The sequence below is a fragment of the Pygocentrus nattereri genome, chromosome 8 (assembly GCF_015220715.1).
Source record: "Pygocentrus nattereri isolate fPygNat1 chromosome 8, fPygNat1.pri, whole genome shotgun sequence".
Classification (NCBI taxonomy): Eukaryota; Metazoa; Chordata; class Actinopteri; order Characiformes; family Serrasalmidae; genus Pygocentrus; species Pygocentrus nattereri.
In genome coordinates this window covers 7,221,029-7,237,600 of record NC_051218.1, presented here as the reverse complement: position 1 = coordinate 7,237,600, position 16,572 = coordinate 7,221,029, and the positions used below count along the sequence as shown (strand labels likewise).

The 16,572-nt window shown below is 37.1% G+C and overlaps 1 protein-coding gene across 1 annotated transcript in view; it reads left to right on the top strand.

The window, feature by feature from the left end:
* The window catches only part of LOC119263871 (sodium/hydrogen exchanger 10-like), a 36,181-nt gene that overhangs the window by 9,334 nt on the left and 10,275 nt on the right, over positions 1-16,572 (top strand). Inside the window, exons 7-13 of the mRNA XM_037540652.1 lie at positions 813-962; positions 3,248-3,299; positions 5,370-5,518; positions 5,964-6,089; positions 6,980-7,078; positions 14,228-14,380; positions 15,773-15,910. Of these exons, the coding sequence (XP_037396549.1) occupies positions 813-962; positions 3,248-3,299; positions 5,370-5,518; positions 5,964-6,089; positions 6,980-7,078; positions 14,228-14,380; positions 15,773-15,910 (867 nt within the window). The remainder of the gene's footprint in view (positions 1-812; positions 963-3,247; positions 3,300-5,369; positions 5,519-5,963; positions 6,090-6,979; positions 7,079-14,227; positions 14,381-15,772; positions 15,911-16,572) is intronic.

Below are 16,572 nucleotides of genomic sequence, written 5' to 3'. Positions count from 1 at the left end.
GACTTCACATCTACAAGGTGGACCTACAAGGTAGAAGTGTCTAATAGAGTGAACAGTGAGTGGACACAGTGTTTAAAAACTCCAGCAGCACTGCTGTGTCTGATCCACTCGCACAATCACAACACACACTAACACACCACCACCACATCAGTGTCACTGCAGTGCTGAGAATGACCTACCCCCCAAATAGTACCTGCTCTGTGAGGGTCCATGGGGGTCCTGACCACTGAAGAACAGGGTAAAAGGGGGCTAACAAGTATCAGAGAAACAGATGGACTACAGTCTGTATCTGTAGAACTACAAAGTGACACTATACGGTCAGTGGAGCTGATAAACTAGACAATGAGTAGATACAAGTTAGGTGTGGCTAATTAAATGCTCTGTGAGTGTATATACTGTTGGACTTTACAGAATATACTTATAAAAATGGGCAGAGCCCAAAATATAATGGTTCTTACTGATGGTTTAGGAGTCCAGATTTAAACCATATAGAGAATATTTGGTCTCATATTAAACACAAACTAGCTCAGCAGTGTCAGTGCTGAGTGGGTCAATACGGACCCTTCCTTCTATAAAAGACTGGGTGCATGTTTACCCACAAGACTTCATCAGGAAAATCAATCCCATATTAGCATACATTTTCTATTTGTTAAATGATTTGTTATTAAGACCATTAAAACATTAATATTTTGTAATTTTTTACCATATTTTAATTTATTGCACTGGAGTTTACACTCTTTGTTTTGGTCTGTGGGAAGAGACGGTCCCTGAGTCTGTAGTACAAGGACTTCATGAATTCTCTTTACCCTTAGATTATTATTCCCAAGCTGATAACATTAGTCGAGCATCAGATCCATAAACAGCTGAGCCTTGGCTATGATATTGGAAATGGCTTCGTCACTGGTGAGGAGGACATCAGCAAAATCATTGACCACATATCTGATGACCAAACAGTATCTAAGGTATGTTTATGAAGGTTTTTATTCATTAAAGCACACAGGGCTGCACAACACACAAAATACAGTGGGGTCCAGAAGTCCACTTTGGAAAGAACAGTAAGTTTCAGAATTTTGAAAAAAGTTATAATAAAAATAAAAAGTTATAGTTAAGTAAGTTAGAAATAGTCAAGATTATGCAATATTTCTAACAAAATGATAAAATTTAGGCAAATATGTTATAGTGACAATGTTAAGGCATCAGATTGTATTAGTTTTTTCCAGTAAAGCTCGTATTCAGAAGACACTCAGGTGAATTTGATCTACTCATCAGAAGCTTTTGCACACATTTGTGGAGTCCATGTTAGCTCGAGTGCACACACTCATTAAAGCAAAAGGGGGACACATCACCAAATACTAAGAAATTCTGAAATTTATTTATGTTTCACAGACTCTACTACTTGCTTGCATTATTGTGTTGATAATATAGTTTATAATATACTTTAAAAAATAAAAATGTTTTAAATGAGAAAATAATGCAAAATAGAAGCCTGGACCCCACTATATTATCAGTTATGTAGCTGAATATCGCGATTAAAAGGGGGCTAACAAGTATCAGAGAAACAGATGGACTACAGTCTGTATCTGTAGAACTACAAAGTGACACTATACGGTCAGTGGAGCTGATAAACTAGACAATGAGTAGATACAAGTTAGGTGTGGCTAATTAAATGCTCTGTGAGTGTATATACTGTTGGACTTTACAGAATATACTTATAAAAATGGGCAGAGCCCAAAATATAATGGTTCTTACTGATGGTTTAGGAGTCCAGATTTAAACCATATAGAGAATATTTGGTCTCATATTAAACACAAACTAGCTCAGCAGTGTCAGTGCTGAGTGGGTCAATACGGACCCTTCCTTCTATAAAAGACTGGGTGCATGTTTACCCACAAGACTTCATCAGGAAAATCAATCCCATATTAGCATACATTTTCTATTTGTTAAATGATTTGTTATTAAGACCATTAAAACATTAATATTTTGTAATTTAGGCAAATATGTTATAGTGACAATGTTAAGGCATCAGATTGTATTAGTTTTTTCCAGTAAAGCTCGTATTCAGAAGACACTCAGGTGAATTTGATCTACTCATCAGAAGCTTTTGCACACATTTGTGGAGTCCATGTTAGCTCGAGTGCACACACTCATTAAAGCAAAAGGGGGACACATCACCAAATACTAAGAAATTCTGAAATTTATTTATGTTTCACAGACTCTACTACTTGCTTGCATTATTGTGTTGATAATATAGTTTATAATATACTTTAAAAAATAAAAATGTTTTAAATGAGAAAATAATGCAAAATAGAAGCCTGGACCCCACTATATTATCAGTTATGTAGCTGAATATCGCGATTACAGTATGCCTTGCAATATATAAATAGCAGAACTGATTTTTTATGTACTTATTTGTTCGCAGCTTATTTGTTATATTTATTTTTTAATCAATGTATCTATTTATTTATTATTCCCTTTGAGATCTGGATTGAATTGTGTACAGTACTGTGCAGAAGTTTGACATCTGAGAAAATGGCATGTTAAGAATTCAGTATTTAACTGAATTCTTCTAACCAACATATTATTTTTCAAAAGCAGTGTTGGTTAAAATAATTTTTGTCCACTCACTGTCCACTCTATTAGACACTCCTACCCTGTTGGTCCACCTTGTAGATGTAAAGTCAGAGACAACAGCTCATCTGCTGCTGCAGTTTGTGTTGGTCATCCTCTAGTCCTTCATCAGTGGTCACAGGACGCTGTTGGCTGGATATTTTTGGTTGGTGGACTATTCTCAGTCCAGACACTGAGGTGTTTAAAAACTCCAGCAGCACTGCTGTGTCTGATCCACTCAGACCAGCACAACACACACTAACATACCACTACCACGTCAGTGTTACTGAAGTGCTGAGAATGATCCACTACCCAATTAGTACCTGCTCTGTGAGGGTCCATGGGGGTCCTGACCACTGAAGAACAGGGTAAAAGGGGGCTAACAAAGTATCAGAGAAACAGATGGACTGTAACTGTAGAACTACAAAGTGCAGCTATACAGTAAGTGGAGCTGATAAAATGGACAATGAGCGTAGAAACAAAGTCAGAATGTCATGCCTGATCAGTGCATATATTATTAGATATATATTTTATAATCTGGTGCTAAGATGTAAGTATTGCCTTTAAATATAACTGAAGGATATTTTAAAGGCAGTAATTGCTCCTATGACCAAACTTGTTAAATGACCATTTTTTTCAGAAACTTAAGGGCATTCTGGAGATGAACAGGCAGCTTGCTGTAAAAGAAATTGGTAAGAACTTTGTTTTCATTTACAGCACATCTTCACAGTATATCTACCTAAAAAGATAGCTTGAGACAGTTAGCATTTGTTTGTTAAAAAGCCCCAAACATTAAAATAATCAGAACTAAACAGCCCATTGTGATTGTTCTGTGATTGTTTCTGCATCACTTTTACCAGAGAATTTTGTATTCATATCTTTTAAAAGCTGATGCTACAGGCAAAGAAAGATGTCAATGATGTAATTTCTCCTACATCAACATTTTAATGCAATTTTCTTGGCTGTATCTCTTTTGCACAGTGCTGTATATTTGATATTGTTAATTTTAGTTAATTTTTTTATCACATGAATATTCTTGACTTTTAAAAGTGCCACATTGATCTTTATTTTACAGTTATGATGTTTTAAGTACATCACGGTGCTAAATCGCAGTGCACGGTGTCTTTTGTGGAATTAGACCGGCCTGAGAGCTTTGCGGGAAAACAGCATCATGACAGAGAGAAATAGCATGTCAGGTCACACTAGCTCACATTTTGACCTTCTTCGCACATTTCCAGTGGTTGGAGAAAGAAGACGGGAGGGAAAAAGCCTGCTGACTTTTCCTGCTTTTAGAGCAATCTCCACCAACGGCACCATCAAAGGAAATGGGCCGCATCACGAAATATAAATGATTAGGTCTGTTATGAGGGAAGATGAGGCTTAAGAAAAGAGATGCAGGCTGGATGTACCAGCCCATTGTGGGCTGTGAAAAACAGCGTGGGTGCACAGAGGTTCCACCTCAAAGAAGCAGATTACAGGGGCACCGCTGGACAGAATGCCACAAAGCCACATTCTTAGCAGCGTGCGTCTTTTCTCAGCAGCCACGAAACACTTGATTAGCATTAAAATGGTAGATTTGCGGCACTCCCGGCATCAACGCTATCCGAATCACAGATTATAAACATATCAAACGCACTGATGTTCTCGAAATGGATATTGATTCACCCACAGTGCGCCCTGACATGGACTTGTGAGGCGGCTTTATGATCTGAGAACATGTACACCCAGTTTTCACTCATACAGGAAGACACCCGACTTTACGGAACGTTTTTAAATTGCCCATATCTAAATGTTAAAGTTTAAAGAGGGAGCAGTACACACAGTCCACGTATGGAAAATCATTTAGAATTTTAGTTTTTGTGATCTCACAAATACTTTTACATACACCATAACATTCTGACCACCCCCTTGTTTCTACGCTCATTGTCCATTTTATCAGCTCCACTTACTGTGTAGGAGCACTTTGTAGTTCTACAGTTACAGACTGCAGTCCATCTGTTTCTCTGATACTTTGTTAGCCCCCTTTTACCCTGTTCTTCAGTGGTCAGGACCCCATGGACCTCACAGAGCAGGTACTATTTGGGTGGTAGGTCATTTCAGCACTGCAGTAACACTGACATGGTTATGGTGTGTTAGTGTGTGTTGCCCTGGTGCGAGTGGATCAGACACAGCAGTCATAAGGAGCATTTTTTAGCCTGGACTGCCTTTTGAATGAGGAAGCCAATCAGAACAGAGCTCAGCCTGTTTAAACAGCCTGTTTAATTCTAAACGATAAAGAGAGATTGGAAGATCATGTAAAAAAAAAATCATGAATAATTCAAGTGAGAAAATACAAGAAAAATAAGGATGTCGGTTCTTTAATGTACTTTCTGTGCATAATAAAGACTAACTAGGTTTATTTACAGGAGATTTACATTAAACATGCAAATATTTGCAAAAATATTTGAATTAAGCCAAAGGTTAGCATGTTCTGCACTTTTAAGATCAGCCAAAAGAGTTTCAGTATGCTTTTAACAACAGTCTGGAAAAGGAAACTGTTAAGTCTCTATTTAGACTGAACTTGCTCTTCATAGCAAACATTAAGGAAGATACTTTGATGAACATGAAACTGAGTGTTGAACATAAATATACACAAAGCATTAGCACAGAGCTGATTAACATCTGCAGGGATTTTTTGTACTCAATTAAAAAAGATCAATGAGAAAATGCAGATTTCAGAATACGCAAGCTTTTGACAAATGTAAAATGTCTCATGTCTGCAGGTCTGCTTCAGAGAAACTACCCAGAGATAGCCATCTCGGTGAAGACCAGGCAGGCATCTCGAGCCGTGTTGAACAGCGAGAGAGAAACCATCGGATCACTCATGTTAATGGGACTCCTAGATGAAGTGGAATCCAAGAAACTTAAGAAGGTCAGGCTTTGCTTTTTGCTTACAGTAATTTGTAGTAGAATTCCATTTTCATTCGTGTTAGAATTCCATTCTCATTTGTATTAGAATTCCATTTTCATTTGTATTAGAATTCTATTTTCAATTGTATTAGAATTCCATTTTTATTTGTGCTAGAATTCCATTTTCATTTGTATTAGAATTCCGTTTTCATTCATGTTAGAATTCCATTTTCATTTGTATTACAATTCTGTTTTAATTTTTGTTAGAATTCCATTTTTATTTGTGTTAGAATTCCATTTTTATTTGTGCTAGAATTCCATTTACATTTGTGTTAAAATTGCATTTTCATTTGTATTAGAATTCTGTTTTCATTTGTGTTAGAATTCAATTTTTATTTGTGTTAGAATTCCATTTTCTTGCTCACTAATGCAGTGATTAATGTTTCTATGTTTGTGTTTTCATTCAGATGATTGAAATAAGGATGAAGAAACTCACGAAGTTTCCTCCGACCATACCAGCCCCGACAGCCGAGAGCCTTCTACAGAATCTGCCATGGCTCCACAGTGATGTCGCTCAGATTGAGTTTATTAAGGTCAAACCAGAATTTACTTTATCAGTTAATTAAGAGCATTTAGGATGCTGCTGTCGAGAGAAAACCTTGTATCTCCATTTTTCACATGACATGATTTGAAAATGCATATTGCTCTTTACATTGTGTTTAAATATCATGATTGGACCAAAGTGACTTGAAAAAAGGTCTGTTTTCATTGACTTACATTAAAAGTAAAGTAGGTTTTTTTTCTCCTGGAAAATTACCATTTTGGAGATACAAGGTTTTCTTCTGACAACAGTGATATATACATTTATTTTTCTTTTATATTATGACCACCTCCTTGTTTCTACGCTCATTGTCCATTTTATCAGCTCCACTTACTGTATAGCTGCACTTTGTAGTTCTACAGTTACAGACTGTAGTCCATCTGTTTCTCTGATACTTTGTTACCCCCTTTTACCCTGTTCTTCAGTGGTCATATAGATACAAGGAGGTGGTCATGATGTTATGCCTGATCTGTGTATTTACATACATGCACATACATACATATATTCCATATTTATGAAGATTACACAGTTTAATGCAACTGTTAAATTATGAGAAGTGTCTAAAATAAGTTACACATCCTCTTCAGAGAATGCACATCTGCATTTTTAATGCTCAATTACTGTGTGTTTGCTGTATTTAACATATTCAAAAAAAGAGAGCTTGAGAACTTTCCCATTTGATCTTTAATTTTTTCCAATATGTCAAATTCAGCAAATAAAAATAAAGTGTGCACTAAAATTTGCAAATGTTAAAGTTCATTTCCTTTTGAGAGTGTGTTATTAACTTATATTCACTCAAAAAATCAAGCACTGCAGCAGTAAGACTGTCATAACTGCTCTGGGAGACACTGAGTGATTAACCTGGCACTGTCCCTTTTTCAGAAAGTGGCCAAACTTATGATTTTTGACTTTGGAGACATCATAATGCGTGAAAATGACAAACCTCAAGGAATTCATCTCATCGTCTCTGGTGTGGTGAAGGTAAGAGTGACTTGGGCAAAGGGAGACACGGTTACAGTTACGGTTTACAGCTGCTCATCTGTGTTTAGCTACTGCAAACATCACATTACCCTGACGTCCAAGATTTCCTTAACAGGAGTTTAATTGTGTTGTCCTGGACAGTAATTCTGAAAAAACACCAATAGTATATTCTCTGTCCACTGTCAGTGTTGGCATAAGAATCATTAGAAATGTGGTTTAGCTTTGTATCCTGTGTAAAACTAAGTTTTACCAGGCTGCATTGACCCTTATAGCCTATACAAGACTACTGACACAAGACTCATTATGGCTCAGTATTGTTAAAGTGAAATAAAACACAAAACAAGATGAGGTTTGGAGACGCACTCTAAGGCTAAGGATTCACCATAACTTCTGTTGTATCACATCTGCACTAACATGAAAATTCTTGACCAAAACTGAAACAAACAACCAAAAAATTAAACAATGAATAAAGATTTTATTAAATAATCTTTAATCTTTAAACTAAAACATTTACAGTGTGTAGCTGCAAAATTTGCCATGAATTCATGCGTCTTTGACAGCAGAGAACAGTTGTTTATCCAACACATTGAGCTCCATTATTGCTGATGATTCTTTGCTGTGTATCTGTGGTTTGTAAACGTTTCCATCAGCTCATAAACTGAGTGCACTGGCGATGTCGGCGTTCTCACAAAGTTTCCTTTCTATTTTGTTCTGCAAATCGAGTCGTGTTTTAAGGTGCTATTAGACCTGTAGTGGAAAAGTTCTTGGACGTCTTGATGCTCCACATGAACAGAGACTGTAAGTAGAAATTGTAATAGTATAATATTTACACTGTTGATCTGCTCATCAAAGGGCTTGATGAGCAGCGTAGTAAAGAAAGCAAACAGCATTTTTAATTTCTCATTATCAGTAAAATTATTTGTTAAGTGTTAAATTTTGATGTTTAGGGCTGAAAGATCATCCATCCATCCATCCATCCATCCATCCTCCACCGCTTTTCAAATCACAAGAGCTGCAATTAAAAATTTTTTTTTAAATTTGATTTGAAAATTGCATTGACATTGCAAATACAGTATTAAAATGACTAATCTTTCAGCCCAGTCAACGTGACCCAGCTGAAACATTAGTCATTTTAATACTGTATTTGCAATGTCAATGCAATTTTCAAATCACAAGAGTTGCAATTTTAATTATAGCCTGTAACATTATCTTAGTTTTAAGTGGGAGAAAGTCAACCTGTTAGCATTGCTTGTGACCGGTCTGTACATGAGTTCAGTGAGATGCAACCAAACATCCATGTGCTGTGACATCACTTCCACCACTATCTGCCGTTTAATGGCAGCGTTAAAGCCTCAGAAAATGTCCCCAAATTATTGTAACAAGTGGAGTTGAGTCTAGTCGAGCTGGTGCCATGCAGTGTAAAGCGCCTAAACTTTAAAACTGTAAAAATAAAGAATATATGCCTTTGTTCCAAACATTACTGAGGCCACTGAATGAGTAGATAAAGCTGTTCAGGGAATCCTGACTGTTTTTAAACTGAAGCATCTTGTGGAACTCACTCATGTTTCGCAGGCTACTCGTTCTCCACAAGGGGGCGCCATTAGCTGTCAGTTCGCTTTTAATGTTTCATAAGAGCAGAGCGTCCTTATTTAGAGTTACAGTGAACAAACATGTGGTTCTGTTCTGTAAATAGTTTAATTATTTTTATTTTGCACAGCTCTGAGTAGTGCTTTTGTCATTTTTGGCAAAATATTTTTTGCACAGCAAAAAATAATAATAATTTATTGTATATTATATTATCACTGTGATATTAAACAGCACTTCATTTCAAGTCATTCTGTACTCACATGCACACTCACACGTCACAAAAACAAGAAAAGTGTTTTGGCTATTTTTTAACTTATTGCCCAAAATAAATGTCACACCTAAATACGGCTTATGACGAAGATCATTTAGAAGCATTTAGGATCAGGACAGCGTTGACAGCTCAAAGAGGGCAATACAAACGGAGTGGATGTCTAACATAAGTGAGGAAAGACACGTGGGCTCAACGCTGTATAATATACCCCCCCAGCTCTGGAAGATAATGAGAATGACTAATTTGCCTTAAAGAACACACCTGTAGTGTAAGTCTTGTTTCAGCTTTAATTATCCTGCTCCCACACGCACTGAGAACCAGGGGAGAACATAACACAGAACATGCAGGTAATGCCATTAATATGTGCAAATTACACTTGATTCCTCACTTTTTACCACCTTATAATGGAGCACAATATTACCAATTTCAACACATTACAATGTGACACTGCAATTATGGGTTATTTGGAAAGATAGGGCATAATAGGCCTGTCTTTCAGAGCCACTACATTTACTTGCTTTATGATGCATCAGCTGGGGAAGTGCTTCGCTCCTTATAGACTTTACTGTCCTTCTGTCACATGCTGCTCTCCAGCCTGCTGCTCAGATTAGTACATTTATTTGATTTTATATGCTGTCTGTGTGCAGTACTGTCTTAGGCAGCCACTGTTTATCTGGGCAGAAGTGTGTTTTTATTAGTAAAAACACTATATAATGCTTAAATAAATACAAATAAATATTACAGTGGTTGGTAATCAGTAATCAAATACAATAAATAATACAGTTGTCAAATCAGAATGTGCTGTTTTCAGTTCAGTGAGAAGAACACAGTTACAAGAACACAGGTTTGGTTCTTGACTGGTTTTTGGTGATCTCCAGCATCACATTGATTTGTTTAGTTCCATTATTTAACCCTGTCCTGTATGCATTATGAGAGCAATGTTTAAAAAATGTTTCTTTCACTTTTTTGCATAAAACAGATCTGATAAAATAAAAAATATAATAATAATAATAATAATGTATGAATGGACCTTTTGGGTTATGGTTGCCATGAAGCAACATTTATGTGACAATGGAAAAAAATTATAGTTTCAAGAAATATGATATTTCTATGTCTAAATATTTAGAATGAAAATGAAAAGCTGCATTTCTTTAAACTACTAAAATTATATTTTTAAAAAATGCTTTTCAGTTTTCTAAATAAATAGAAACCCCAACATTATTCTAAATAAAATAAAATTATAAATGGAAAAAAATATATAATGACTGCACTGACTAGCCAAATCCATTTGCACTATGTTGCTTTTAGGCAGCAAACATATTTCAGTGATTTCTACTAATTGTTTATATGGTAGTGAATGTAAAATAAATTAATTTTACATTCTAATAGAGATTAATTGTATTTTTGAACTGATGAAAAAATATTTTTCTTTAAGACAAATTGTCTGTTGTAGTAACCAGTGGTAGACGAAGTACACAAACCATGTACTTGAATTTAAAGTAGATACTCAAGGTAAAATATTACTCCAGTAAAAGTTCCTCCTTTTAGTAAAAGTACTAAAGTATTTCCTTCAAATGTACTTAAGTATCAAAAGTAAAAGTACTAAAAAATTAATTATGCCTCTAATGTCCTGTTATCATTTTTATAACAAGACTCGCTTCATGAACTCATTTCAGGTGAAAATCCTCCAGCGTCTCTCTTGGTAAACCAGTCTTTTAATAGAACGTCATTAAGTAGTGACGCTGACAAACTAGCCATTAGGGGTGTACTTTGTGTACTTCTGGTGCCGGTACCAAGCCCGGATAAATGGTGATGGTTGCGTCAGGAAGGGCAGAAATGGAGTAGGGATAATCCTAAAGGAACAGCTTGTGAAAAGTGTTCTGGATGTAAAGAGAGTGTCAGACAGGATCATGAGCCTGAAGTTGGAGGTTGATGGTGTGATTTTAAATGTGGTCAGGTCATATGCACCATTGTTGGTTAGAGGAGAAAGAGGAATTTTGGAGTAAGATGGATGAAGTGGTAGATGTGTCCCTAGAGAGGAGAGATTAGTGATTGGTGCAGACTTCATTGGACATGTTGGTGAAGGGAACAGAGGGGATGAAGAGGTGCTGGGTATGTATGGTGTGAAAGACAGAAATGCGGAAGGTCAGATGGTTGTAGATTTCGCAAAGAGAATGGAAATAGCTGTGGTGAACACGTATTTTCAGAAGAGGGAAGAGCACAGGGTGACATACAAGAGTGGAGGGAGGTGCACAGAGGTGGATTATATCCTTAGCAGGAGATGCCACCTAAAGGAGATTGGAGATTGTAAAGTGGTACCAGGGGAAAGTGTAGCATGGCAGCATAGGGTGGTTGTCTGTAGAATGAGATTGGAAACAAAGAAGAGGAAGAGAGTGAAGACAGAGCCAAAGATTAGATGGTGGAAGCTGAAGGAGGAGGATGGTTGAAGGCCGTTCAGGGAAAAATTGCAACAGGCCTTGGGGGCAGTGAGGAGCTACCTGAGGACTGGGAAACTACAGGGAACAGCTGAAAGAAGAAGAAGAAGAATTAGTGACGCTGACGTCTATTAAAATGATCATAAGCACAAAACACTGAAGGTAAACAGTTTCCATCAGGGAGAACCGAGTGGCTCTGAAATCACTTTTTACACACAAGCAAAGTTTCAGTTTAAGATTTATTTACAACTTAGTTCCAAGTTTAAGTTGAATAAAAACTGGCTTTAAACTCAGGATCACAGATGAGCTCCTTTACTATTTTGATCTGTAGGCCTCTGTTCATAAACATAAACCAGCCCAAACTCATTTACTATAAAATGAAAGTGTTTGTAGAAATTCAGAAAAAAGCCGCATCAGTCTCGACTGCATATGTGGACATATTTCTATATTGTGCTCTATTTACACAAAGTTAGGTTAGTTCATCATTTATTCGTTTTGACATGTTACGTTTTTATACACACAGAAACCAAAAGGAACGACAGATTTCTCAAAATGTAGTGGAGGAAAAAGTCAGATATTAGACTCTGAAATGTAGTGGAGTGAAAATAAAAAGTTGCCCAAAGTGGAAAATCTTCAGTACAGATACATGAAAAAGGTAGTTAAGTACAGAAACTAATTCAGTTTACTTAGTTACTGTCCATCACTGGTAAATACATGTCATTGTAAAGTGAGGAAAATGAGTTTGTTGCCCTGAGGCAACATCATGCAATCGAGGGTTAATGAAGACGTGATTAGATAAAGCAGGTATTGGGTGGTCACTGTAAATACTGGACTTCCTCCAGGAGAGATTTGGAAATGGTTAAGATAAAACAATCACAGTGGATTGAACAGTGTTCATTTTCTGTTTGTGGCAAGGTAAGAAATAAAAACGTTCAAATGGTTTGGGCGTCTCCTACAGCTGTCAAATTCGTTGCTTGGCAACGGTGCCTCAGCGGAGTGATAGTGTCTGTGAAAACCAAGTGGTTAGAACGCCTCTCAACCAATCAACTAACTGTTGTATAAACAAGCTGTCAATAATGGGTCACCTTAAAGTAGCTGAATTCACTCATTAGAAGGGCTGTCTGAATACTTGCAATGTTTCTGAAACCTTTACAAAACTTAACAGGGGTGCTGACAGTTTAGGTTTCTGATGAAGCACAGCGTCAGATCAAGGCAGGTGGAGATCATGAAGTGGAAAAGTTAGTGGAGGTTGTCCTTAGATCCTCTCTGTCTCCATCACACAAACACGTCAGAGGGCTTTAATCCGCATCCCTCCGGTCAGCACCAATGATCAAGTATGCACTCTCCTGAAGGAATAAAAGTATCAGTAGACAATGATGACTCTACAGACCAAGCATCACAGGAAGGGTGAACTGCTGGGGTTCAATAATAAACCCTCTTTTGCTTTTAAAATGGACAGAACACATATTACACATTACGTATCCTCTGACAGATCAGCTGCACTGATATTTGACCTAGAAAGTAGCAGGACGTGGTCCAGTTATGTGATCTCTCAGACCCTTTTAATAGCCGCATGTATTAAAGAGACTGTAATTACTCCTGAAATATTTGTCTCCAGGTTACGGGGGGTCAACTCAGGACACAATATCATGCTGTTGTTCAAACTGATGGACTTCGTAATTTTTTAATCGAAGTCGGCTTGATTTTCTGCGTTGATTAAAACCATCATCACTGACAGTAATTAATGTCATTTGTATTCATTTTAATATTATTTTTTCCTGAGCAAATATACACTTATTACTCAGATACATACAACCTTAAAAAATGGTTCTTTAGTACAGAAAAAGATTCTATATGGAGCCATAAACACTCTTTAATCATGCAAAGGGTTTTTTGAGTGTTCATTGTTCAACATAGAACCATTTCTACTGTAAGTTAATATTGTCTTTCACACAGTCTGAAACTCACAGACTTTGTAATTTTGCTGCTTGATTTTCTGCATTTTATGGAGGCATTAAAATCAGGCTAACCAGTCAGATCATCAGGATGGCAGCAGAACAGTCCATGTCATTTGTAGCGATGCCCAACATCGTATACGACAGTCAGAATGCTGAATGTAGTACATGTTTATATTTACACATGAAAACATTTTAAATCTAGTCAATATGTGTATAACATCTCTTATTATGAGATTATTTTGAGAATGTATTATTATTTAACCTATTTCCTGCATTTGTCTTGTACTTATTCACCCCTGACGTCCACTTATAAAGTTTTTGTAGATTTATGTACCAAAATGTTAATAATTAATAATTTTTTTTCTTATTTACCATTTTCAACCTTGCTTTGTGAATTCAAAACGGGCTGTTTTTGCAGTTTGGTTCCCATATATGGACTGTATACAGTGAGGAGCCAACTGCAGGTTTCTGAAACCGGCATAATTTAGCTTGTTTCAAGGTTATTTCTCATAATAAGACAATTTCACTACATAAAATTACTTAAAATTTGTAAAAATTTGTAGGAATAGGTTGAATAATTTTATAAAAGTCTTACCCCAATCTCATAATGAGGAATATTAGATATGTTGACTAAATAAACAGTTATTAAAACTTTGATAAAGCTCATATAGATGTTATTGTGGTATTGTTGATTTTTGGTTCTTAGTGCGGGTAATTGCTGGTTATTCATTCTCTTAATGACTATTAGATTTATTCTTGAATTTTGTTTGTTTTTGTCTTGTTTATGACAAAGGATGATGTTAAAGATGTATGTTGCTGATTTCACTTATCACAATATTATTTTTCAGGTAATACTTTCAGATGGTTGCATATTTATCACCTGCTCATTCTGCTGCAGATGACGGGATCGAGTCCAGGTTACGGAGGGAGAGAGCAGAAGGAGAAGAGTCATGTTATTGATTACCAAAGCAGGGGCACCATTATAGGCGAGCTAAACTGCCTCACACAGCAGCCTCTCGAGTTCACTGTTACCTGTGAGAGCGCCACACAGGTCAGACCACCGCTAAGAAGCATCCACAGTGTTCAGTTAGAATGATAGTTTGGTCAAAAATTTAGGTAACGCCTTATTTGGATAGCCGACTTTAGATGCTTTGTTATTAAATATTTGCTAAATTGAACATAATTTTCTTTAACTCTAAACCTGGCGCTAACCCTAACCGTAATCTCAACCCAAAACCTAAACCCCAGGTCCAAATCCTAACCTTAATCCCACCACTGTTTCAACAGATAGGTTGTTCACCAATTGAACATTTGTAGATAATCTTCAGTAATTGTGTAGCTGTTCAGCTGTTCAGTATCTCCAAAAGACGTGATTATGTGGTTTCTGACACTGTATGACTCACAAGTTGTGTTCCAAAGTCTAGGCTGCAACCGAGGAAGGCTGCATTTCTTGGCCGTTGGGTCATAGCAGGCCGTTCCAAAGAAGGACCGTTTGTATACAGCCTAGAAATGCAGCCTACGCTCGGAAGTGACTTCAAGAACGCATGAGATGTATCCTTCCCGACCTTCAGTTACCCACAGTTCGCTGCGTTGAGCGACGCAACAGAGAAAAAAAACAGCACAACAAAAATAGCAGGAAACAAAGCTGTTGGAGCAGAGCTTATAGTTTACATTTTTTAAATGTAAATTGTTCACATACTTGAATTTCCCTTTGTTACCTTATAAAGTGTAAAACCACTGATTAATTAAAGAATTCAACCATATATTGTATTTTATTCTGAAGTGTTTGTAAATATGTAGTTCATCGTACTAATTAAGATCATCCCCGTTTATGTGAAAAAACGAAGAAGTAATAAACTCAATGCAGCAGCTTTATTTTCTCACAAGTCAGTTCCCTCATGAGTTTGGCACCGCTCTGGTAGCATCACTACGCAGCCTCATCAAGACTGTCCCATTTGTGTGACCAATAGGCTATTAAGGAGGAGTCTTCATAGGACAGTCCTACCGTGGACACGCACTACCTGTTATCTATAAACATGGACTAAAGTACATTAGCAATAGCTACAGTAGCAGCAGCCTCATGAAGTAAATCGGTAAGCAGCCAAACTATCGTTTCAATCCAACCAGGCAAGTTTCCTACTTGGTGATAAACACAGTGTTGCTGGTTTGCCTTTCTGCTGCATCTCAAGAGCGAATAATAAATAGAGTTTTCTGTTGTTATTTTTTCCTCAACATGTTTATAGAACAGCACTAACATTCATACTTGGTGAATCCTCTTGTTCTTTTTTTAGGTCACTGCCATTGAAATGACTAATTTGGGCTGTTTTGCTCAAATGACCAGTTGTGTGATTTTCACACGGTAACCATGGAGATGAGTTTAATTGCCCAGCCAAGCCCACTGTTACTCCTGCGTAGGTGCTGTATTGACTGTGTTTTCCCGCAGACGTGCTTCATTGGCATTAACTCGCTGTTTGAGGCTTTCGATGTGTTCTATGAGGACCCCTCCCTGGAGTACAAAATGTGGCTTTCGCTGGCAATCAGAATCGCCACCACCGTCTTCATGGAGAACATCAATTATCAGGTGCCCACCTGCTCATTTGCGGCAAATTCACATTCAGTCACAAAAAAGGATTGAAAACATCATGCCTCCAAAATGGCAGCTTTACAGGAGAAGAAGAAAACGTTCCTGGTGTAAGATTTTGTTCTAATTCTGGACCATTTCTGTTTCTGGTCATTCACCATCAAATGCTCTCATGGTTTAAAGGATAGCTAATCTATTATTGTTCTACTAAACCCTGATCGGCAAGATATAACGGCCAAACTGTCTTGGCATGCTTTAAAAAAGTTGAATCATGTATTCCATACTAAGCTACAATTAATCATGAAATACATGACACCATCATATACATTCAACTGTAAGAACTCTTACAATGCACTGGCCACTTTATTGCCTTGTGCTTCCACTCTCTGGCCACTTTATTAGAAACACCTGCCTTGTACTTTCACTCTCTGGCCACTTTATTAGAAACACCCACCTTGTACTTTCACTCTCTGGCCACTTATATCTTATGTGCTCCCACCTAAATTGGGGGTCACAACATGCTTCCCTTGATCCGCCTTGTCGTGGCGGAAAGGCTTGTGTGGTCTAGGGATCTTCAGAACTAAGTCATCAGGAGCAATATGCCTGGTAGGGTCTCCCAGGCTGAACAGGTCTGGAGTGAAGACCCAGACTAACACAATCCA